Raw genomic sequence first — 25,775 nt, 5'->3', positions numbered from 1 at the left:
TTAAAGGAGGAGAAAATTGCAAAATAAACCTTTTTCTATTGATTTTCTTTGGATTTGCATAATGAAGTGGATCAGTAAAAAATCAAAAAATATAGTTTTTGATCGATACATAAGCATTTTACTCTAAACAGAATCTTTTTCTTTTGTCATATGAGTTGCTTTAACAAATAGAAACAATGTACTGTATAGCTGTACACTGTAAGGTTAGAACTACACAGGTTTCAGTTTTTGAATAATTTAAATATTATGAGTTTTTAAAATATTAATATTCATATTTTTCTGATATCTGCAACTTAGATGCCTGTATTATTTTCACAAGAACAACATGACAACTATTTTAGTGATCAATTTTAAATATTCATCAAGCCAACAAAATATATACAAAACTACCTAAGTATTTAAATGTATATAATTATAAATAACATTTCAAAGCATTGTTTAAAATTGATTTGGAGAAGCAATAATATTTACACATTACATCAAATCTTAAATACAAACATAATAAAGCTCTTGCTAAAAGATATTTACAAAAAATTCGTAATTTAGGTTCATTTTTTATAAAACATTTTTATTTCTATCTACTTAAACAAATTCTTCACTCTCAATTCCTTTTTCCTCCTTTATTTCCTCTTTTATAATTACTTCCACACTCTCAGCCTCTATGTTGATACACAGAGGATCCTCATCAAGAGTTTCTTCTTCTTTTATCTCGAGTTTTACATCAGTTTCAACACAATCAACAAAACTGGTAGAAGTAGAAGGTGGAACTGTATTTTTCAATTCTAAATTAAGAAGATGTCCAGCTGATTTTTTATGTTGTGTCAGCTCTGAGTTTACGTAATAAGATTTCTTGCATAAATCACATGAGTATGGCTTCTCCCCTGTATGAGTCCTCTTATGGACAATTAACTCTCCATTTGTGTGGTAAGATTTTTTGCATAATAAACATGAGTATGGTTTCTCACCTGTGTGGCACCTCTTATGTAGATTTAGGTTGCTTTGATGTTTGAAAGCCTTATCACATGTATCACAAGAGTATGGCTTCTCTCCCGTATGCGTCATCTTATGGACAGTTAAATAACTTTGGGTTGAGAAAGCTTTTCCACATGTATCACAAGAGTATGGCTTCTCTCCCGTATGAATTCTCATGTGTTTTGTGAAAGCAGCCATTTGTGCGAATGTCTTTTCACATGTACTGCACTTATATGGCCTCTCTCCTGTATGAATTCTCATATGCACTGTTAAAGTACTCTTTTTAGAGAATTTTTTCTCACATATATCACATGAATATGGTTTTTCTCCTGTTTCAATTCTTTTATGTTCAGCTAATGCATCTGGTCGTGAGAAAGTCTTTTCACATGTATCACATTTAAATGGCTTCTCTCCTGTATGAATTCTCATATGCACTGTTAAATTACTCTTTACAGAGAATTCCTTGGAGCAGATATGACACTTGTTCATGATGATTGAATTGCTCTTGCACCTGGAATAACTTATATTTAATGAAATACTTGTGTAGAATTGACTATAATAATCTAAAGCCTCATTTTATTATATTCATTTCTCTATAATTAAGATGTATCCGTATGTCTGTCACTATAAAGGTAAAGTATCAATAGGTAGGGTGTATCCGTCACTATGTATGTAAAAGTATTTCAGATGTACTCTATGAAAACTATCTCCTTACAAATATATCTTATTTAGTATATCTCCTCAATATGTAGGGTCTGTCAGTATCCTATTATATAAAGTAGTTAGCGTTTTTGTCTGTCTCGAAGGATCTCGCTAACCACTGAACCGATATTGTTCTCTTTTACAGTGAAGCTTCTTATAGGTACTGGGAAGGTTTTAAACTATTTTTGGGAGGGTGTCTTCACCCCACTCCATCCCCCCAAAAAAAATTTTTTACTCTTTTAATACTCAAATTTAAAATGTGAAGAGGTCGACTTTTCTCCCTCCTACCTTAAGTGTAAGTAAAAGTATTCCATATATGCTGTACTGTTTTATTCAATGTTAAGGACAAATTTATTCTTGTACTTGTTAAAAACTAACTTACTTTAATTTTCTGAACTGGGACTATGCGTGGTTTGTTTCTCTTTATGTTGACTTCAGTTTCAAATCTTATTTCATTTTATTTTTTGTCTGAAAATAGACAAAATTATTATTTAATAAGTAGATCTAATTGAATTAAAGAAGATATACACATTTTTGTATTCAAGAGGACAGAAAATTTGGTTAGGGTAAATTTAGTAAACAATAAGATAGCGCATATTTACACATTTTTACGAATACCATTTTTTCAAAGAATTATGATTTTTTCTTTCAACTTGATCTTAGAGAAGTAATATCATTTACAAATTACATCAAAGCTTAAATACAAACATAAATATATAATATAGCACTTGCTAAATGTCGTTTATAACAAATTCGCAATTTAGGAACAATCATTTTTATGTTTATCTACTTAAACAAATTCTTTACTCTGAATTCGTTCTTCCTCCTTTATTTCCTCTTTTATTATTACTTTCACACTCTCAGCCTCCGGCTTTATTAAGAGAGGATCCTCATCAGGAGTTTCTTCTTCTTTTATTTCTAGTTTAATATCAGCTTCACCACAATCAACAAAACTGGTAGAAGCAGAAGTAGAAGGTGTGACTGTATTCTTTTCTAACTTTTTCAGATGTCCAGCTGATTTCTTATGGTTTGACATACCAGAACTTTTGTAATAAGATTTCTGGCATAATTCACAAGAGTATGGCATCTCACCAGTATGGATCCTCTTATGTACAATTAAATGACTTTTTTGTGAGAAACCCTTTTCACATGTATCACAAGAGAATGGCTTCTCACATTTATATTTTCTTTTGTGTGTTTTTAAGGAACTCCTGACGGTAAATGTTTTTTTTACATGTATCACATTTGAATGGTTTTTCTTCTGTATGGATCCCCTTATGGTCATTTAAATGACTTTGTCGTGTAAAAGCCTTTTCACATGTTTCACAAGAGTATGGTTTCTCTCCTGTGTGAATCCTCTTATGGTTAATTAATTGGCTTAGTTGTGATAAATCAGTATTTGTACGGAAAGTTTTTTCACATGTATCACATGAGTATGACTTCTCTCCTTTATGGATCCTCATATGGTCAGTTAAATGATTTTGTTGTGTGAAAGCTTTAACACATGTATTACATTTGAATGGTTTCTCACCTGTGTGGATCCTCTTATGTCTTTTTAGATCACTACTTGTATAGAAATATTTTTCACATGTGTTACATGAGTATGGCTTCTCACCTGTATGAATTCTTATGTGTACTGTTAAATTACTCTTAGTAGAGAATTCCTTGCAGCAGATATGACACTTGTTCATGATGGGTTCTTGTTTTTACACCTGAAATTAATAATATTTGACATCATTCCTGAGTAGAAAGAAAATAATAATTTTTTGACTTTATTACTTTATCTTTGCTTTACTGTGCTTAAAAGTGAGATGGAGGGGGGGGGGGGGGTCAACCAACAATATAATTCTTCCTTAATCTGGAGAGCATAAGCAAACCCTTCCTATCTTTAGAAAATAAGTTGAAAACAGTGGTTTGTGAGTATTTGTTTTTCTTTATACCTAACTACTGAACTATATACCTGTGTTGTACTAGCCCTGTGGTGCTACTCTTACCTTATATAACCTAACCTTATCTGAACTATATACCTGTGTTGTACTAGCCCTGTGGTGTGGTGCTACTCTTACCTTATATAACCTAACCTTATATGAACTATATACCTGTGTTGTACCAGCCCTGTGGTGTGGTGCTACTCTTACCTTATATAACCTAACCTTATCTGAACTATATACCTGTGTTGTACTAGCCCTGTGGTGCTACTCTTACCCTATATAACCTAACCTTATATGAACTATATACCTGTGTTGTACTAGCCCTGTGGTGCTACTCTTACCCTATATAACCTAACCTTATCTGAACTATATACCTGTGTTGTAATAGCCCTTTGGTGTGGTGCTACTCTTACCCTATATAACCTAACCTTATCTGAACTATATACCTGTGTTGTACTAACCCTGTTGTGTGGTGCTACTCTTACCTTATATAACCTAACCCTATCTGAACTATATACCTGTGTTGTAATAGCCCTGTTGTGTGGTGCTACTCTTACCCTATATAACCTAACCTTATCTGAACTATATACCTGTGTTGTACTAACCCTGTTGTGTGGTGCTACTCTTACCTTATATAACCTAACCTTATCTGAACTATATACCTGTGTTGTACTAGCCCTGTGGTGTGGTGCTACTCTTACCCTATATAACCTAACCTTATATGAACTATATACCTGTGTTGTACTAACCCTGTTGTGTGGTGCTACTCTTACCTTATATAACCTAACCTTATCTGAACTATATACCTGTGTTGTACTAGCCCTGTTGTGTGGTGCTACTCTTACCTTATATAACCTAACCTTATCTGAACTATATACCTGTGTTGTACTAGCCCTGTGGTGTGGTGCTACTCTTACCCTATATAACCTAACCTTATCTGAACTATATACCTGTGTTGTACTAGCCCTGTTGTGTGATGCTACTCTTACCTTATATAACCTAACCTATTCTGACCTAATGTAAAAAAACACAAACATACGAAAGACTACCCCCTTCATTGAAGGAGGGAGTTCTGAGTTTGACCAAACACTTTGAGGGAAACCAGTGACCTTTTCCCATTATAGGTTTGTTAAAACTACACACCTACATAAAAAAAACTTACCTAGATATAAATCACGATTCCTTCAAAAGAGAACTGAATAACATTTGTGGTAAGCGTAATCTTTTTATATGGACAGACAGACATTTACTTACTTTAATTTGCTCAATTAAAACTTACCTACGTCTTCTTATCTGTTTCTATTCAATTCAGTTTCATAATCTGGAGTCTTTTTTCATTTTAAATTCGGTCTGAAAATAATCAAAATTATGAAAATGAGAAATATATTGCTTAATAATAATTTTTTGCATTAAAAAGAAGGATAGAAAAATATTTAAACAGATACAGTATATACATGAATTAGTTGCAATATATTTCATTTTTACAATATTATATCGATTAGTATTTCTAAAACTTAGGTTATGGTAAATTGGTTATATACAAGGTACCCCCTCAGGGTTATGGCAACGCAGATTTATGTTTAAACAATAAAGCTAACAATGATACTACCTATTTACACATTTTTGGTATAGTCCCTTTCGTGGGGCTATTCTTTGTATTTTCAAAATGGCTTTTGATAGGTTTTTTTAGGTTAGATTGGTTATATTGGGTTAGGTGATTGCCCCATAGAATTAGTCAATTGGTCCCGCAGGGTTAGAGCCCCCACAGGGGCTAGAAATAGGAGAAAAGCTACTGTGAAAGTAAGGGGCGTTACCACGAAAGGGACTATACCCCATATTTTTACAAATAACATTTTTATTCAAAGAATTGTTATTTTTTCTTTAAAATTGTTTCTGGATAAGTAATATTATTTACACATTAAATCAAATCTTAAATACAAAATTAAATCCTTATACTAAAGTAACAGGATGTCTGTGTGTCTGTGTGTTTGTTTGTACCAAAGGATCTCGCTAACCGCTGAACTGATCGGGTTCTCCTTAACAGGGTAGCTTCTCATAGGTCCCAGGAAGATTTATAACTATGTTAGGGGAGGGTACCACCACCCTCCCAAGAGAAATGACAAAAAATCGATTTTAAAAAAAAAATTATGGGAGACTTCAACGTCAAATAAAGAGTAAAGAGTAAGTAAAAAAATATCGTAGAGACTTTAAAAAACAAAAACATTTAAAGTGCCCCTAGAGGCCTCTAGGGGCGTAGCCGCTAGTATAGAATAAAGCACTTAATAAAAGACATTTACAACAAATTCACAATTTTCTTTATTCATTTATTTTTATCTACCCTAAACAAATTCTTCACACTCAATTCCTTCTTCCTCTTTTATTTCCTCTTTTATAATTACTTCAACATTCTCAGCCTTCATGTTGATAGAGAGAGGATCTTCATCAAGAATTTCTTCTTCATTCCTATCTGCTTTTATTTTTCTGTTTAACTTTTGTTCTGGATGAAAATTCTGTTCACAAGAAAGATAATCTTTATTATTTTCTTCTGTTTCCTGTTTCATAGTTTCCTCAACATTCTCAGCCTCAATATTGATAGAGAGAGGATCCTCATCGAGAGTTTCTTCTTCTTTTATTTCCAGTTTTACATTAGCTTCGCCACAATCAACAAAACTGGTAGAAGCAGAAGGTGAATCTGTATTCTTATTAGATTCTAACTTCTTGAGATGTCGAGCTGATTTTTTATGTTGTGACAAATCTGAATTTGATTTAAAAGATTTCTTGCATATTTCACAAGAGTAGGGTTTCTCACCAGTGTGATTCCTCTTATGTAGAGTTAATTGACCTGATTGTGGAAAAGCTTTTTCACATGTATCACATGAGTATGGTTTCTCTCCTGTATGGATCCTCTTATGGTCCTTTAAATTACATTGCTGCAAGAAAGTCTTTTCACAAATATCACAAGCGTATGGTTTCTCTCCTGTATGGATCCTCTGATGGTGAGTCAAATAAGTTTGTTGTGAGAAAGCCTTTCCACATGTATCACAAGAGTATGGCTTCTCTCCTGTATGAATCCTGTTATGTCTTGTCAACTCACTATTTGTAAAGAAAGATTTATCACATGCATTACATGAGTAATACTTCTCTCCTCCTGTATGGATCCTTCTATGGACAGTCAAATGAGCTTCTTGTGAGAATGACTTATTACATGTATCACAAGAATATGGCTTTTCTCCTGTATGGATCCTCTGATGGTAAGTTAAATTAATTTGTTGTAAGAAAGCCTTTCCACATGTATCACAAGAGTATGGCTTCTCTCTTGTATGGGTTCTTTTATGTACAGTTAACGCACTATTTGTAAGAAAAGATTTTTCACATGTATCACAAGAGAAAGGCTTCTCTCCTGTATGAATCCGCTTATGTATATATAATGCACTTTGTCGTATAAAAGCCTTTCCACATGTATCACAAGAGTATGGCTTCTCGCCTGTATGAATCTTCTTATGAAGAGTTAATACACTTTGTCGTATGAAAGCCTTTCCACATGTATCACAAGAGTATGGCTTCTCGCCTGTATGAATCTTCTTATGAAGAGTTAATGCATTTTGTTGTGAAAAAGCTTTTTCACATGTATTACAAGAGTATGGCTTCTCCCCTGTATGAATCCTCTTATGGGCAGTTAATGTACCTTGTTGTGAGAATGATTTTTCACAGGAATCACATTTAAATGACTTCTCTCCTGTATGAATTCTCATATGCACTGTTAAGTCTCTCTTTATAGAGAATTCCTTACAGCAGATATGACACTTGTTCATGATGGATTCTTAATTGTTCTTGCACCTGGAATAAATTAAATCTAATGTAATACCTGTGTAGAATTATAATTAATGATAATTTTAAGCCTTAAAAATTTTAATATCATTTGAAATACTGGTTTTGTAATAACAGTTACTCTATATATAATTCATGTGTGTCCGTATGTCTATCTATGAAAACTAACTCCATACATCTTATTTAGTCTTGCTACTCTGAATTTTAGGTGTGTCATACATCTGTCAATATGTAGGTAAAAGTATTCTATATGAAAACTCTCCTTTTATCCCACTTTCTCTTCTATCCACTCACATGTACATGACTATAGTATTAACTGATCTTTATTTGATGTTTTATTTAATGTCCATCTTCAGATTTTATTTATAATACAATCTATAGAAAAAAAAAACAATCTAAACCTCAACTGTTTAAATAATATTTTGATCACAGAAGACTAATTCACTTTTATGACATCCTACACTTTTAATATTAATAATATAAAGATTCTACTACATGATATTTGTAATGTAGAAAACTAACTTACCTAATTTACTTTGCTAAACTCAAATTTCTCGTTTTTTCCTTCTTTGTGTTTTTCTTTCTTTTTATTAAATTATAGTTTCAATTCATTTTATATTCAGTCTGAAAATAATTATACTAATGATTTTACAAGTTACACAATTCTAATAATGAGATCCGAGTAATTGAATATAAGAAAATGAGAAATAGCAAAGAATTTGCACAAAAGGACAGAATAAAGGAGTGGAATCTTTCATAGTATTTCATTGGAGTAAAACTAAAAAAAATGGTATAGCAGTTGCTACAATATAGAACTGTGAAGCAACAGGGACAAAATCGCCGCTGTCTTGGAGAACCAGTATATCCCACCAATTTTTTGCTTTTTCCCTCTTAATTACATAAAAGAGGGGGGGGGGGATTACGATGACTCTTGCCACGACATACCAGAAATTTTATTTTGGGTGCTATTCCCTTAGTTTTAGAGATAATTGGGTAAAATCTTTTGAGCTGGGTCAATAATTACCCCAAGTTCACTGCCATTTTCCGCCACCGTCAAAACAAAAATTTTATTGCATTTCTCGCCGAATTAGGCAATTTAAAATCATTTGAGACCATGTAATTTTTTTCAAATTCTTGTTTATCAAGGTATATCTTAAATTCAATGCCTCTCCTAATCTTTTAAAGATATTGAAACAAAATCTTTTTATGTAGGTCAGTAAAAAATATTTGAATAAAAAATGGCGGCGGTATCACCACTCCCGCCGTCCACCGCCGTTTTCCGCCGCCGCCAAATAATTTTTTTTTATTGCATTACTCGCCGTATTAGGCAATTTGGAATCATTTGAGACCATGTTATTTTTTTCAAAGATTTTTCCCCTTACAAGCCATCCTGCGGCGGCGGAAAACGGTGGTGGACGGCGGTACCGCCGCCATTTTTTATTCAAATATTTTCTACTGACCTACCTAAAACGATTTTCTTTCAATATCTTTAAAATCACAGAATAAGCACTGAATATAAGATATACCAAGATAAACGAAAATTTGAAAAAAATGATTAAGTCCCCCCACAGGGTTGCTTGTGAGGGGAAAAATTTTTAAAAAAAATAACATGTTCTCAAATGATTCCAAATTACCTAATTCGGCGAGAAATGCAATAAAAAAATTTTTTGGAGGCGGCAGGAGACAGCGGTGAACGGCAGGAGCTGCAGTACAGCCGCCATTTTTTATTCAAATATTTTTTACTGACCTACCTAAAAAGATTTTGTTTCAATATCTTTAAAAGCTTAGGAGAGGCATTGAATTTAAGATATACATTGATTTGATAAACGAGAATTTGAAAAAAAATACATTGTCTCTAATGATTCTAAATTGCCTAATTCGGCAAGAAATGCAACAAAATTTTTGTTTTGACGGCGGCGGAAAATGGCGGTGAACGGCGAAAGCAGCTGTCCCGTCGCCGTTTTTTTTGAAAGATACCAAAACTAATTATTGACCCAGACCAAAAGATTTTACTCAATTATCTCTAAAACTATTGGAGTAGCACCCAAAATAAAATTGCTGGTATGTCGTGGCTTGAGTCACCACATTACCCCCCCCCCCCCTTTGTATCATTCAAGACAAACTTATTATTTTCTAATAAAGTTGACCTTTTATTTGCTGTGTATACATAAAATTTAGCTGTTCTCGGCGGGAGCGGCGGTTTAGTCGCCGTTTTCTCACAATCCACGTAATACCCCCATTAAAGCAACTGCAACTCATAGAATTCTCATCCTATTTTAAAGTCTTAAAACTCACACCTTTATGGAAATCTGCAAAAGCTACTACTTCCTTTATAAACAGAAACAGTATCCACACAATTTAGTTAAAATATTATCAATGTTTGCAAATACCTTTTTTTCAAAGAATTATGTTTTTTTTCTTTAAGGTTATTTTTGGAAAAAAATATTATATACATTTACTATCAAATCTTAAATACAAACATCAATCCTTATATAAAAGTGATAGGATGTGTGTGTCTGTCTGTGTGTACCGAAGGATCTTACTCAACGTTAAACCGATATGATTCTCCTTCTTATAGAACCTCGGAAGGTTTATACCGATTTTTCTTGTATAAAATAAAGAATTAAAAAAAACGTTTACAACAAATTCGCAATTTAAGAACAATCATTTTTACTTTTAAATACTTAAACAAATTCTACACTCTCAATTCCTTCTTCCTCATTCATTTCCTCTTTTATAATTACTTCAACACTCTCAGCCTCAATCTTTATAGATATAGGATCCTCATCAAAAGTTTCTTCTCCTATTATTATATTAGGTTCACCACAAGCAACAAAACTGGTAGAAGCATAAGGTGCGACATTATTCCAACTTGATTTATGGATCCTCTTATGCATAGTTAAATGACCTAGTTGAGAGAAAGCCCTGTCACATGTATCACAGGAGTATGGCGTCTCTCCTGAATGGATCCTCTTATGGTCAGTTAATTCCCTTTGATATAGGAAAGCTTTTTCACATATATCACAAGAGTATGGCTTATCTCCTGTATGAATTCTCATGTGATTTGTTAAACTACTCTTCATAGAGAATTCCTTGCAGCAGATATGACACATGTGTAGTACAGTTAATTCACTTTGTTGCTTCTCTCCTGTATGCTGTGTAAAATGATGATTAAACTCATACTTTGTACGGAAAGCTTTTTCACATGTATCACACGAAAATGGCTTCTCTCCTGTATGAATCTTCTTGTGTTTGGTCAAAGAGCCACTTTCTGAAAATGTCTTTTCACAAAGATCACATTTGAATGGCTTCTCTCCTGTATGAATTCTAATATGTCTTGTTAGGTGGCTCTTGTAAGAGAATTCCTTGGAGCAGGTAAGACACTTGTTCATGATGGATTATTAATTGTTCTTACACCTGGAATAAATAATATTTATTGTAATACCAGTAGAGATTTAAAGATAATAATTCCAATTATTTATCATTAGTTTTAAAGCATTTCATTTTTATGAATTTAGGATTTATTTAAGATCATGTCCCAAGGCCTTTCAACACGTAGGAAATAGTATTTTATGAAAACTTTCTCCTTATATTAATATCTTAACTAGCATAGCAACTCTACAAAAAAAAATTTAAATATGTTGATTTTTAACTATTCATATGATTTTTTAAATATAATTCCTAGGACAACGAGGTAGATTGTTGTAAGCAAGCATCCCTATTATTAAGTACTAAAAATGTAAGTTTATTCTTAAAACTATTTCATCTATTCAAGAAATTTTTGCATGTCCAACAATCTGATATTAAATTGCATTGCTTTTACTGATATTTTCAAACTTGTTTTTATATATAAAAAAAAAACTTACTTTGATTTGCTAAACTCAATTTACTTGTCTTTTATTTATCTTTATGTTTCTACTGACTTTAGTTTTATAATCTTGAGTCTTATTTCAGTTTATATTTAGTCTGAAAATAAATTAAATGAGTTATTTCGGCATAGATTAGAAGGATCTTAAGCTTTAGACTGACAGGTGGACCAACAGTGTTCTACTTTGGATTAAAGATTAGCTACCTATTTTCAGGAGATATCACACATAAATATTATTTGAATAGCTACACACCTGTATGGATCTGCTTTTTTATAATAATTTAATGGCTACAATCATCAAAAGCCGCACCCGCCAAAAACCGCCGTTTCCAAACCAATTTTTTTTTTGTCTTTATTCCCAAATTATACAATTTCAATCATCTGAGAAAAACTTTTGTTTTCATAATAATTTCACTTAACACTTATGTTTCAAACATATCAATATTTAAATATTTGCAACTATAGAAACTTCTTTTAGAGACTGGATGGGAAAAATAAACATAAAAATGTGGTTGTGAATGTAAATTGCAACTTTTCATACCATTAGAAAAATAACCTTAAACCACCCTAAGAGAATTATACAGTTTCACTGAAAAGTACAATCATTTTGAACATTAATTTTCAAGATATTTAGATTCAGACAAAAAAGCCTTACTACTGTTTATTATAGGATTAAGAAGACATAAATTGATTAGCTGTACTCCATGTATTTTAACAAAAAAAAATATTACCTAGGTACCTATTCTTAAAAAGTCACTATTCAGTAAAATATTTGAGGCTAAATGACCAAATGACCTGGATATCTTTAATTGGTTAGAGGAGGAAACCAGAGAATGTTGTCATCATACCCCTGCAACCACACTACCCTAAACTCTGCTTTACAACTCCCCCCTAAATATTGATAGGTTAAGGGCACACTTTCCTAACATTAAGTTTAAAAGAAAAGGTATAATGTACTAATTCAGACTACACAGCTACAGATAATATATATATGATATTTGCTGTATGCAATGCATATATATACAAAAAAGGGCATAGGCACTAACTAATTAAACTACTGCAAATGTATAGAAAGTGGTTAAACTTTTTTATAAAAACATTTATTAGCATGCAAAACATCCTGTTTTACACCACCTCTCCCCAAGCCCCCACCCATTGGCAAAAACATGTGCACCCAACTTAACAAGTTGCTTTGCCATAACAATTGTGACCAAATTATATTCACACAAACAAACAAAAACCAAATTATATGCTTTGTTTTATAAAAATCAGATTTTTCTTTTGTTAACAGAAGTATAAAAGTCCTGATTATAAAAAAATATCAGAATGTCTAACATGATTGCAAATAATTTCACATGATTGTAAACCTGAACCATTGTTGATAATCATTGGTAAATATTATTTGTGTTTGCTTAACTTAATATGCTATTCCTCTATAAATTTCCAAGTTTTGTAAAATTAGAAACTTATTTTGATTGATGACCCTCTGGGTCTAATATTATGCAATTGTTGAAAAGAAGTATTTTTCCTTAGTTAAGAACTATATGAAATACTACATCTAAAACATTTGTATTTAGTTACATCCTAAAAAGATATGTCTACCATACTATGCTATTGTAACAACATACTACTTACTTGGGTATACTTGTATGTAAACATTTAATTCAAAATAGTTGTTTATAAACAATGCTTAAATGCCGCACTTTATAAGGACTTTTAAATGTCGTCTTCGATGATACAAAAAAAATAGTGTTAAAATTTCCCTTTGCATTTTTTTAATAGAAAAATAATAAATCCAAACATCATTTATAGTTTGATTTTAAAATTGTATTTAAATTATATACAGGTAAATAAATTGATTTCTCTACAGAAAATATGGAAATATTTAATTAAAAAATAAATTATATTTCTGGGGATAATATGTCTTAGTATATTTTGACCAAACGATTTTAAAAGAAGACATTTAGTAATAAATATAGAGTGCGGCATTTGTACGAAGTAAATAAACAGAGCATTTTTCAAAACAATTAAAATAACAAAACAGTTATATATAGAAAATGTCTAATTTTTATAACTAATTAATCATAATCTATGGTTAGACACATATAACAATAATGAATATCTAATTTTAGATTATTTTTTAACATTACAAACTTTTATTTTTCATGATTAATATTTAATCATTTTTGTAAATATTTATTATAGTATTATTGATCAAACTAAATTAAGCAATGTAGACATTCACAATAGTTTACAGATATTATTAAGAGGATGAAAATTGTATGCATAATTGAAACCAAATATTTGAAAAAAGATTTTATTTTTTTAAGGCATTGAACTAGTGATAATGTAAAAAATTGCTGCTAATTATTAAATACTATCAGGGACAGTGATTCTGACAAATAATTCTTAGTAAAAATTTCACCACAACCCTTTTCTTTCTTCCTCCCCCCCTCCTTCTTACCCACTTCCCTTTAGTTACAGGCAAAACAAATTTTTATTAATTTCATATGGATTTTATTTGCTGAATCATGACCCTTGCATACACAATACCTAGGTAAGTAAATAAGTAAAGAGATTTAAATATGTTCCTATTATCAAAAGGGACAGTTGCAATAATTACATTTGGATATAGATTAGAAAACCCAATATTTCTTTCTATTTCTTATGTGTTTTAAAAACATATAAATAAGTTAATTAAAATTTTTCCATGTTATTTTTAAAACACCAAGTGATATATGCATCTTTTAAATATGTAACAGTTTCCTGAAAACAGCTTGACAAAACTTTTATTGGCCCAATATTATTTTTTCATTATTTTTTTCCCTGTTAGATACGGTGTAGTCTGTGATTTATGCTTGCAATTTTTTTTTCTGAAATGGCAATCTTAGCAACCACAAATTAGTCTTTTTTAAGTGGATCTCCATTACTGTGTGGTAAAATTTTATTTTTCTATACACTACTTCAAGTTCCACAACTCATTATAAGCACTTCATGCAATTATCTCTATTGGAATCAGTTAAATGTCCAATTTTTATTGGAGGATCTGAGTCATAGGGGTGTAGAACAGACTTACAGGTGATGGTGTGGTTTTATGGGATTTTCTTTAGGTTTATATAGCCCCGATTCTCCTATGTTAGGATTAAGATACACAGTAATTTGGGCAGGCCTCAGGCACAGATGATGCATGCCAAATTCAGACTGACATAAAATTTTTTTTGGAAGCTACTAAAATGTTACATCACCCTGGACTTATTGAGTATGGCAGGTGTTCCATTTTGAATAAAACGCTAACAGGAAAATCCTTATTTTATATTATTAATTTGTAGAGATCTAACTTCCTTCAAACCTCCATTTTAAAACCTAGATGCATCATAAAGAAGGCGTTGCTACAAAAGACCAACGCCTACAAAAAATCGTAGAGCTGGAAGGTCTATAGCTGCAAATGGTGTACCTGACCTGCCTAGCCGCGGGCTCTCGGCCCCCTAGCCTATAACCTAACCTAACCTATGTTAGCCCCAGGACATTTATTTAAGAAAAATATCCTCAACTGTTTAGGTGGTTTTACAAAAAGTGGTTGGTAGATTTTTACAAATTTTATTATTGTTTTTACAATTTTTATGTTAGGTTATAGGCTAGGGGGCCGAGCGCTGCGGCCATGACCTTTATTTGATGTTTATATAACATTTATTATATGTTTGTTGGTCTTTTGTAGGCGTTGGTCTTTTGTAGATGTTGGTCTTTTGTAGTGTTGGTCTTTTGTAGAGTTGGTCTTTTGTAGGCGTTGGTCTTTTGTAGAGTTGGTCTTTTGTAGCAACGCCATAAAGAAGCTTGTATGAAACTATTATTAACAAAGGGGGGGGTTTTAATGCAATCATCTCGTAAACAGTGATTAAATGGCACTTAGAATTCGAATTTCGATCTGAAATTGTGCATGAGTAATCCTTGGTAGGTCTATTTTCTCTAAATCGAACAAAAAGACGGAAAAGTAACGGCTAACGGCTGGCGGTTCAGCCGTTTTGCCATTTATCGGCTATATTAAGAGTAAATTAGTCTCCACATAATACTTTTTGTCGCTCAAAAACCTTATCAAACGGTTCTAGCCGGTAGCTGTTGGTACTAGAAATTTAAAAAATGGTTATTGCTATCATTTAACATGAATTAAACCAAAAATATGTTTTAAAAAGTTAATTCCAACGTAATTAATGATGAATTTGCCCTGAAAATAGGCAAAAAACGGCTATACGGCTGAGCCGCCAGCCGTTACTTATTCAACTTTTTGTTCGATTTAGGGAAAATAGACCTACCAAGGATTATTCATGCACAATTTCAGATCGAAATTCGAATTCTAAGTGCCATTTAATCATTGATTACGAGATGGTTGCATTAACCCCCCCCCCCCCGTATAAATAAAAATGTCATTCATGTTTATTGTCTGTGACGAGAATTGAACACAAAATGAATAAAGCAGTGGGTTATCCTCCTAAACATTGTCATCAACATAATCAAAAGAAATATTAGTTAGATACTTATATATGTATAGACACCTCTCAAGACTCAATTTTAATATTATTATTAGCTACCTAGGTAACCCTAAGACTTTAGTTTACTGTAGTTTTCATTAAGATTTATCCTTTTGGCTAGTTCAAGCTATATAAATAAGATATAGATGTAAGGAGGAGAGCTTTGACACAGTGACAGACCTATGAACACAACCTTAAATATAGAGTTTTTGTAAATATGAAGACAAACAATAAAAAAAATTTGTAAAATAATAAAGGTTCAAAATTATAGTTTTCAATTCTTCATTGGTATTTATTAAAAATCTATTTATTCCAGGTGCAAAAACAATTAAGAATTCATCATGAACAAGTGTCATATCTGCTTCAAGGAATTCTCTCAAAAGAGTGATTTGAGAAGACACATGAGAATTCATACAGGAGAGAGGCCATATGCTTGTGATATATGTGAAAAGGCTTTCTCAAGACAAGATACATTAGTTGAACACAAAAGGATTCATACAGGAGAAAGGCCATACTTTTGTGATACATGTGAAAAATCTTTCTCATAACCAATTCAATTAACTGTCCATAAGAGGATCCATACAGGAGAAAAACAATATTCATGTGATACATGTGAGAAAGCTTTTGTAGAACAGAGAGCATTAACTCGTCATAAGAAGATCCATACAGAAGAGATGCTATACTCTTGTGAATTATGCAAGAAATCTTTTAATGATAGATCAAACTTGACAAGACACAATAAATCTGCTGGACATCTCAACAAGTTAGAATCTACTAAAAATACAGTTTCACTTTCTACATCTACCAGTTTTGTTAATTGTGGTGAAGCTAATATCAAACAAGAGAAGAAAGTAGAAGAAAATCTTGATGAAGATCCTGTATTTATAAATATAGAGGTTGAGAGTGTGGAAGTAATTATAAAAGAGGAAATAAAAGAGGAAGAAGGGATTGAGAGTGAATAATTTGTTTAAGTAGATGAAATAAAAATGTTTGATAAATAAATGAAACGTCTTTTAGCAAGTGCTTTGTTATATATTTACGTTTGTATTTCAGATTTGAAATACGTGTAAATAATATTACTTCTCCAAAACAATTGAAAAGAAAAAATCTTAATTCTTTGGAAAAAAATGTTAATAAATAACCATCCATACAATTACATACCCAATTTACTCTAACCTAAGTTTAATGAATATGTATTGATATAAAAATGTAAAAATTATTTATATTTCAACTAAATCATCATGCAGACACTGTTTCTGTTTATGTATTTCTTTCTGTCCTCTTCTTGAATGTCAAAATGTGTTGTATACCTTCTTTAATTTTTGTTATCCAATATATTTATCATTTTCTCAAATTTAATTAGTTCTCATAATTAAAATTGTGTTATATGTAAAATTAATATTATATTTATTTTTAGACTGAATATAAAATGAAATAAGACTCAAGATCTGAATTCAATAAAAACATAAAAGGAAACTGAAATCTTTAGTAAGTTTTATCTTAGCAAATTAAAGTAAGTAATTGTCTTTCTGTCCATATAAAATGTTTTTGCTTACCATTGAAATTATTCACATTCAGTTATCTTTTTGAGGAATCTTTATGTAAGTCTTTATGTTTTTTTTGTTTGAGTGTAGTACAATCTTATAATGGGAAAATTTCCGTTTATTTTTTCTTTCATTCAAAATGAAAATGGTTTCTCTCAAGATGCCTAATCAAGTTCAGAAGTCCCCCCCCCCCCCCTCTATATTGCGAGGTAGTCTTTTGTGTGTTTGTGTTTTATTTTAGGTTAGGTTAGGTTATATTGGGTACATGTTAGCAGGATACAAGAAAAAAAACTCAATATCTCGTATTTTCTTTTTTTTACAGTAGGGGGGAGTGATTCTAATGCTTGCTTGGCAAAGTAAGAATTTGATTGGTTGATCTTCCCCCACTTACGCAATCATAGATAAAATAATAAAGATTATTTGATTTACTTCTACTCAAGAATTGCATTAAATAAATGTTTATCTCAGGTGCAAGAACAAATAATAACCCATCATGATCAAGTGTGATATCTGCTCCAAGGAATTCTCTAGAAAGAGCCATCTAACGATACATATGAGAATTCATACAGGAGAAAGGCCATATAGGTGTCATATCTGCTACAAGGAATTCTCTACAAAGGGTAATTTAGCATTGCACATGAGGATCCACACAGGAGAGAAACCATATTCTTGTGATATATGTGAAAAAGCTTTCCGTACAAATGGACATTTAACTGGTCATAAGAGGATCCATACAGGAGAAAAGCCATACTCTTGTGATACATGTAATAAGGCTTTCTCAAAACAAAGTGGATTAGCTGAACATAAGAGGATTCATACAGGAGAGAAGCCATACTTCTGTGAATTATGCAAGAAATCTTTTAATGATAGATCAAACTTGACAAAACACATTAAAACTGCTGGACATCTCACTAAGTTAGAATCTACTAAGAATTTAGTTCCACCTTCTACATCTACCAGTTCTGTTGATTTTGATGAAGCTAACATCAAACTAGAGATGGAAGTAGAAGAATTCCTTGATGATGATTCTATCTTTATAAATATAGAGGCTGAGAATGTGGAAGTAATTATAAAAGAGGAAGAATTTGTATAAGTAGATAAACATTTGTTGTAAATGTCTTTTAGCAAGTGCTTTGTTAAAAATTTATTTTTGTATTTAAGATTTGATAAATGTGTAAAAGGGTAGATGCACAAAATGCATTTGAACTTGAATTTAATGAACCACATAATTTGAAAAAATCAAGACTGAAATCGTGATTTTTACCTACACAAATTAGAGATTTAGGAAAGTAACTCAATTTTGCCTGGTACTTTATTTTATTTCAAATATCTTCATAGTTAACAAGTATATATCTTATATTCTACTATAAGGGGGAACTCGTTAAATGCACAAAATCATGATACTGAAAAAAATGTTATTGGTACTTAGATAACCCCTTAAAATAAAAATGTTTAAATAAGTAGTATCATATATACTTTGTTTCCTTTATTGTTTAAACATAAATCTATATTGCTCCAATCCTGCCAGGATACCTTGTACAATTACATACCAAATTTATCCAAATCTAAGTTTTAGGAATTTTAATTGTAAAAATTAATTGTATTTCAACTTTTGTTCCCCAATTTATTTTCTTATATTCAATCAATTAGATCTCATTATTAGAATTGTGTAAAATTATTATTATATTTATTTTCAGACTGAATATAAAATGAATTGAGACTCTACGATTATAAAAAGAAAGAACAAACGCATTATTTTATTTTAGCAAAGTAAAGTAAGTTAGATTTCTATATTACAAATATTATGTAGCAGAATCTTTGCAATCTTATTATTAATGATGTAGGATGTCTGTCTGACATAAAAGTGAACTAGTTTTCTGTAATAAAATCATTATTTAAAGAAAACAGTTGGGGTTTGGGATGTTTGTTTCTATAGATTGTAATCGAAATAAAAGCTGAAGATGGACATTAAATAACATATCAAAAGTAGATCGGGTAATAATACTATAGTCAGTGGCGTGCGAAGCACTTTGTCTAGGGGGGGGGGGGCATTTTGAAGATTTTGTAGAATTTTGCCCCCCCCCCCCTAAATCAAAGTGCCCCGGGGGGGCTCTTTGCTTTAGGGGGGGGGGGGCATTTTGATTATTATTAGGGCAGGAGGTACTTCTTGAAGTACTGGGGGATATTGACGTCCCTCCCCTTACCAGTCACCCATCCTTCCAGGGATATGGAAGGTTTGCGTAGGACTAACTATCCTACCTATAAAACCAAAAAGTTCAAGAAAACACCCACAGAACCTCAAACACTAATGGCTTTCACACAGCCAGAGGTGTGCATGAAACAAGAACCGTTGGAACTGATGCTCAGTTTACTGAGAATATGAAAGATGATGGTGAAATCCGAAAGGAAGCTATCAACTTGATGACAGGACCAATAAGTTCTAAGCAAAGCTGTAAGATATGAACCTGGAATGTTAGAACAATGTATGAGTCAACTAAAACAGCCCAAGTAGTTAAAGAAATTACAAGTTACAATATTGGAATACTTGGGATTGCAGAATGTAGATGGACAGGACAAGGACAAACTACAACCAAAGATGGCCACCTAATACTTTATTCTGGTCATGAAAGCCAACATATGTATGGTGTTGCTATAATTATTCAAAAACGACATGTCAATTCACTAATAGACTGGAAACCTATATCAGACAGAATAATTAAGGCTAGATTCCAATCAAGGCACTGCAAGTTGACCATTATCCAATGCTATGCCCCAACAAATGACAAAGATGGAGAAGTAAAACAAGAGTTTTATGATCAACTGCAATCAATCAGAAACTCAGTACCCAAACATGACATGTGCCTAGTTCTTGGAGATATGAATGCTAAAGTAGGAACTGACAGGACTGGAGTGGAGAATGCAATGGGACACTTTGGCATAGGTACAAGAAATGAAAATGGAGAACTTTTACTTGAATTCTGTTTAAATAATGATATGGTTGTAGGAGGTACATTATTCCAAGACAAAAACATTCACAAATATACCTGGACAACACCTGATAGACAAACAAGAAACATGATTGACCACATTATGATCAATAGAAAATGGGTCAATTCAATGCAAGACTGTAGGAGCTATAGAGGAGCCGACATATTTAGTGACCATGAACTAGTTGTCAGTAAGATTAAATTAAAGCTGAAGCGTACTGGCCATGATAAAAAGAGTGAGATTGGTAGACAATATGATTCTTCAAGATTAAAGGACCCTGTGATAAAGAATGAATTTGTCTTAAAACTCAGAAATAGATTTCAAGTCTTAGAGGACCTAAATGACGAGACTGAGATCACATGGACTTCAATTAAAGAAAACTTTTAATCTACTGCTAAGGAAATCCTAGGACACAAGAAACCAGAGAAAAAGGACTGGATCTCTGAAGAAACATGGATCAAAATAGAAGAGAGAAAGAAGCTCAAAAACAAAATCCATAATGCTCAACATTTGGCTGACATGAGCAATTTAAAAGCTGAATATACTGCTAAAGACAAAGAAGTCAAAAAGTGCACAAGGAAAGACAAGAAAGATTACATTGACAATCTGGCTGAAAAGGCCCAGAGAGCAGCTGACTTTGGTAACATGAAAACAGTATACAACATAACCAAGCAATTAAGTGGCAAATATAGCAAAAAGAGTGGTGAAACTATCAAGGCTAAAGATGGTAAATTACTCACTACAGAAAAAGAAATTGCTGAAAGGTGGAAATCACATTTTGAAGAAGTGTTGAACAGACCTGAACCAGAAATTACTGCTGAACCAGAACCAGGACATGAAATAGACATAGATATAAGACCACCAACTATTCAAGAAGTTAAAGCTGCTATACATAGCCTAAAGAATGACAAAGCACCAGGACCTGACTTGATAACTGCCGAAATGCTTAAGGCAGACATAGATCTTTCTGCTAGGACTCTAACTGATCTTTTTGATAAAATTTGGAGGCAAGAAAAGATACCAACGGACTGGTCTAAAGGTATAATCATAAAACTACCTAAGAAGGGAGATTTGAACAATTGTGATAATTGGAGAGGAATTATGCTGCTTTCTATCCCAAGCAAGGTCCTATGTAAAGTTATTTTAAACAGTATTGATGAGAAAATTGACAATAAACTGAGAGAAGAACAAGCTGGATTCCGTGCTGGAAGGGGCTGTGTTGACCAAATTTTCACCCTTAGGACAGTTATTGAACAATGTGTTGAATTTAACAAGCCACTTCACGTAAATTTTGTTGATTTCTCTAAGGCCTTTGACTCCATACACAGACAAACACTCTGGAAAATACTAAGAAGTTATGGTATACCAGAAAAGATGATAATTATGATAACTAAATTTTATGACAACTTCCAAGCCTGTGTTTCAGTTGGAAACAATAAGACATCTGATTTCTTTAAAATAAGCACTGGAGTTAGACAGGGATGCATTTTATCACCTATTCTATTTATATTGGTCATTGACTGGGTGATGAAGAAAACCACAGAGGACAAAAAACGTGGTCTCCAGCTGGGCATACTAGGACACCTAGAAGATCTGGACTTTGCTGATGACCTGGCACTGATTTCAGAAACAATTAAACATCTACAAGCTAAGACAGATAGACTAGTCAAATATGCAGGACAAGTCGGGCTCTTTGTTAATGTCAAGAAGACTGAAATTATGAATATACCTACAAACCCTGATCAAACTATAACAATAAATGGTGAACAATTGAAACAAAGCAACAAATTCACCTATCTGGGGAGTGTTATCAGCAGTGAAAATGGCTCAAAAGCTGATATTAAAACCAGGATTGATAAGGCTAGGGTTGCTTTCAACAGTCTACACAACGTTTGGAATTCAAAGAAACTTGCTCTGAAAACAAAAATCAGACTTTACAACAGTAATGTGAAATCAGTTCTTCTCTATGGAGCGGAATGCTGGAGAACTGTGAAAACTGAAACAAATCAACTTAATGCATTTCACAATAGCTGCCTAAGAAGAATTTGCAAAATATTCTGGCCAAACAAAATATCAAACCTTGAGCTGTATGCTAAGACCATGTGCAATAGTATTGAAGCAGAAGTGAAATATAAAAGACTAAGGTGGCTAGGACATGTGCTCAGAATGGAACAAAATAGGTTTCCAAAAAAGTGCTTAAAATGGAACCCCACCACTGGTAAACGTAATCGGGGACAACCAAAAATGACCTGGAGGCGGAGCACTGAAAAGGACCTCTTTAATTTGGAATTAACATGGGGAGAAGCTGAGAAACTTGCCAAAGACAGCAGGAATTCATGGAGGAGCAAGGTGTCCGTATTCTCTGGCCTTCACAGTCAAAAAGAGAGATGTGTCTGATGATGATGATTTTGATTATATATACTAATTTTAAATAAGGGCGTTTTAAGGGGTGGGATTATTTAATTATGGGCCTTCTAGTCCTTATCCCTTCTTCCCAATCCCTTACCCCATCCCTATTTCCCATTTATATCCCCAATCTCTTCCCCCCCCCCATCTTTTCTCCCCCATCCCTTTTCCCCACCCTGCAATGACCGAAGGGAAGGGAGCTAGAAAGCATCTTTGAAAAAAAAAGTATAGAAGATAATTTAACCTCCCCCCCCCCCCCCACCACAAAACATTTTTTATGGGTTGAAGGGGATGTTATAAAATCTCAGCAAGAAGGATGAATAACCCCATTAAAAAAAAAATTTTGGGGGGGGGGGGATAAAAACACTCATTTTGGAAATGATTAATCAAAAATTAACCTAATATGTAAAACTGATTTTAAATATTTCTTTATTGTATGACAACAAGGATGACAACATCTTTAAGTAGCAAAGCACAAAAAATCATTAATAAGAATACAGACAAATAGATTTAAAGAGCATCTGTTGAAATAAATACAGGGTGTCCCTCGTAAACAGGTTTTTTTGAAACGCTTATTCCTCCCTTAATATTTGAGCTATCTTAGTAACATAAAAAGTATTTGGCAGCCTACTACTGACCATTTTATGGGGTAATGATGAAAAATCCACAAAGTAAACAGGAAAAAATCTACGATGTATTACATAAGAGGTTCATTTTATTGAATGTAGACTAACCCACAAGAAAATATTTGCTTTGTGAACTTTAAGATTAGTTAGGGTCCAAACAGCTGGTCGCTCAGACTTTCTAAGCACAAAAATAGAACAGGCTTGACATGGCATACCAGAAATTCTAAATATTCAAGAATCTGAAGTGTATTATAAGTGAACAATATGTAAAAATAGCCATAATATTGATCTTCTTTGTTAATTTTTCATGTGAGCTCGCTTCAAATGCACACAAGAACCTGAAATATACCAGATTTTTTTATTTGACTACAATGCCAGTTCTTATAATGTCTGGAGTAAGTCTTTGTGATCCATCGTTTGACCACCAGCTGCTTTAAAAGTTAACTAAGGCATATTTTTCTTGTGAATTAGTCTTATATTCACTAAAATCAGCCTGTTATGTATTACCTTGTAGATTTTTTTCTAGCGTTTTGGTCGCTAGGGGGGGGGGGGGGCACGCCACTGACTATAGTCATGTACATGTTAGTGGATAGAATAGACAGTTGGGTATGAATTAGGCGCAAGAGGAGAGTTTTCATAGAGTACATCTGGAATACTTTTACCTACATTGTGACGGACACACCGTACAAATAGAGTAGCTATACAAAATAAGATATGGTTGTTAGGAGATGAGTTCTCATAGAGTACTTTTATAAAGCAAATCTGGAATATCTGGAATTATTATTTTCAACTCTACACAGGTATTACATTATATGTTATTTATTCCAGGTGCACAAACAATTAATAATCTATCATGAACAAGTGTCATATCTGCTGCAAGGAATTCTCTACAAAAAGCAATTTAACAGTACATAAGAGAATTCATACAGGAGAGAAGCCATTCAAATGTGACACATGTGATAAAGCTTTTCTTACAAGTAATAAGTTAACTGTCCACAAGAGGATCCATACAGGAGAGAAGCCATACCCTTGTAATACATGTGAAAAGGCATTCTCACGAAAAGATGCATTAGCTGAACATAAGAGGATTCATACAGGAGAAAAACCATATTCATGTGATACATGTGAGAAAGAATTTCGTACAAATGGTGAATTAACTGTTCATAAGATGACCCATACAGGTAAGAAGCCATACTCATGTGATACATGTGAAAAGTCTTTCTCACAATCAAGTGCATTGACAGTTCACAAGAGGATCCATACAGGAAACAAGCCATACTCTTGTGATACATGTGAAGAGGCTTTCTCACAGCAAAGTCATTTAATTGTACATATGAGGATCCATACTGGTGAGATGCCATACTCTTGTGAATTATGCCAGAAATCTTATTACAATAGTTCTAGCATGTCTAACCATAACAAATCAGCTGGACATCTGAAAAAGTTAGAAAATATTAAAAAAACATTCACTCCTTCTGGAGAGAAGCCATACTCTTGTGAATTATGTCAGAAATATTATAAATTAAGTTCAGACCTGACAAGACATAAAAAATCAGCTGGACATCTCAAGAAGTTAGGATCTACTCAGAATACAGTTCTAGCTCCTGCTTCTACCAGTTTTGTTGATTGTGGTGAAGCTGAAGTAAAATTAGAGATAAAAGAAGAAGAATCTTTTAATGAAGATCCTCTCTCTATCAACATGAAGGCTGAGAATGTGGAAGTAATTATAAAAGAGGCAATAAAGGAGTAAGAAGGGATTGAGAGTGAAGAATTTGTTTAAGTAGATAAACCTAAGAATGTTTGATAAATGAATGAACCAAAATTTCGAATTTGCATATTTTTTTTTATTTAAGATTTGATGTAATGTGTATATAATATTACTTCTCCAAAAAAAATTTAAAGAAAAATTCTAAATTCTTTGAAAAAAAGTTTTTTGTATAAAACTGTGTAAATATGAAGTATCGTACATATTTTGTTTGCTTTATGAATATTTAGATTTAATTTTATGGGCGTTATAATTTTGTTAAAGGTAAGTAATTGAAATTCTTTCTTCTTTAATTTTTGTTATTCAATATATTTCTCCTTTTCTTATATTCAATTAGTTAGATCTCATTATTAGAATTGTGTTACTTTTAAAATTACTTTCATATTTATTTTCAGACTTAATATAAAATGAATTGAGACTCTAATTTAATAAAAAGAACGAAAAAGCTAGTAATTTGAGTTTAGCAAAGTAAAGTAAGTTAGTTTTCTATAGCCTTATATTAAAGTAACAGGATGTCTGTGTGTTTGTTTGTGCCTAAGGATCTCGCTAACCGCTGAACCGATCGGGTTCTCCTTAACAGGGTAGCTTCTCATAGGTCCTGGAAAGGTTTATAACTATTTTA

At 32.5% G+C, this 25,775-nt stretch overlaps 4 protein-coding genes across 6 annotated transcripts in view; 2 read left to right on the top strand and 2 right to left on the bottom strand.

Moving 5' to 3' along the window:
* Positions 1-11,420, bottom strand: part of LOC145327312 (uncharacterized) — a 39,497-nt gene extending 28,077 nt beyond the window's left edge. Inside the window, exons 1-2 of one of the 2 annotated variants that reach the window (XM_080170946.1) lie at positions 11,300-11,420; positions 9,541-10,850 (exon numbers count right to left, since the gene is read on the bottom strand). In XM_080170946.1, the coding sequence (XP_080027072.1) occupies positions 10,118-10,825 (708 nt within the window). In that variant the 5' untranslated portion in view covers positions 10,826-10,850; positions 11,300-11,420 and the 3' untranslated portion in view covers positions 9,541-10,117. Of the gene's footprint in view, positions 1-9,540; positions 10,851-11,299 lie in introns of those variants that run through there. The other variant, XM_080170950.1, reaches the window with a different exon arrangement.
* LOC145327311 (uncharacterized) lies at positions 5,746-8,315 on the bottom strand. Its single transcript, XM_080170945.1, has 2 exons — positions 7,960-8,315; positions 5,746-7,442 (listed from the first exon to the last, which is right to left on the bottom strand). Exon 2 carries the CDS (start codon positions 7,415-7,417, stop codon positions 5,945-5,947), a length of 1,473 nt encoding a protein of 490 aa, XP_080027071.1. The 5' UTR covers positions 7,418-7,442; positions 7,960-8,315; the 3' UTR covers positions 5,746-5,944.
* A 5,819-nt stretch (positions 11,421-17,239) lies between the features above and the next one.
* LOC145327310 (uncharacterized) lies at positions 17,240-18,983 on the top strand. Its single transcript, XM_080170944.1, has 2 exons — positions 17,240-17,312; positions 17,837-18,983. Exon 2 carries the CDS (start codon positions 17,862-17,864, stop codon positions 18,459-18,461), a length of 600 nt encoding a protein of 199 aa, XP_080027070.1. The 5' UTR covers positions 17,240-17,312; positions 17,837-17,861; the 3' UTR covers positions 18,462-18,983.
* An 80-nt stretch (positions 18,984-19,063) lies between these two features.
* LOC145327309 (uncharacterized) lies at positions 19,064-25,549 on the top strand. 2 transcript variants are annotated; one of them, XM_080170943.1, is made up of 2 exons: positions 19,064-19,138; positions 24,217-25,549. In XM_080170943.1, exon 2 carries the CDS (start codon positions 24,242-24,244, stop codon positions 25,136-25,138), a length of 897 nt encoding a protein of 298 aa, XP_080027069.1. In that variant the 5' UTR covers positions 19,064-19,138; positions 24,217-24,241; the 3' UTR covers positions 25,139-25,549. The 2 variants fall into 2 exon arrangements, with proteins under 2 accessions (XP_080027069.1, XP_080027068.1); XM_080170942.1 differs by having other exon boundaries at positions 19,064-19,143.
* The last annotated feature ends 226 nt before the right edge of the window (positions 25,550-25,775 follow it).

Source organism: Acartia tonsa, chromosome 8 (genome assembly GCF_053477335.1).
Source record: "Acartia tonsa isolate MP-2025a chromosome 8, ASM5347733v1, whole genome shotgun sequence".
NCBI classification, from domain to species: domain Eukaryota; kingdom Metazoa; phylum Arthropoda; class Copepoda; order Calanoida; family Acartiidae; genus Acartia; species Acartia tonsa.
Note: the sequence above shows the minus strand (reverse complement) of the source record. Positions and strands in the feature narration are given on the sequence as shown.

Coding starts and splice junctions, on each gene's coding strand:
- LOC145327310 (XM_080170944.1), top strand. CDS start 17,862: ATGATCAAGTGTGATATCTGCTCCAAGGAATTCTCTAGAAAGAGCCAT.
- LOC145327311 (XM_080170945.1), bottom strand. CDS start 7,417: ATGAACAAGTGTCATATCTGCTGTAAGGAATTCTCTATAAAGAGAGAC.
- LOC145327309 (XM_080170943.1), top strand. CDS start 24,242: ATGAACAAGTGTCATATCTGCTGCAAGGAATTCTCTACAAAAAGCAAT.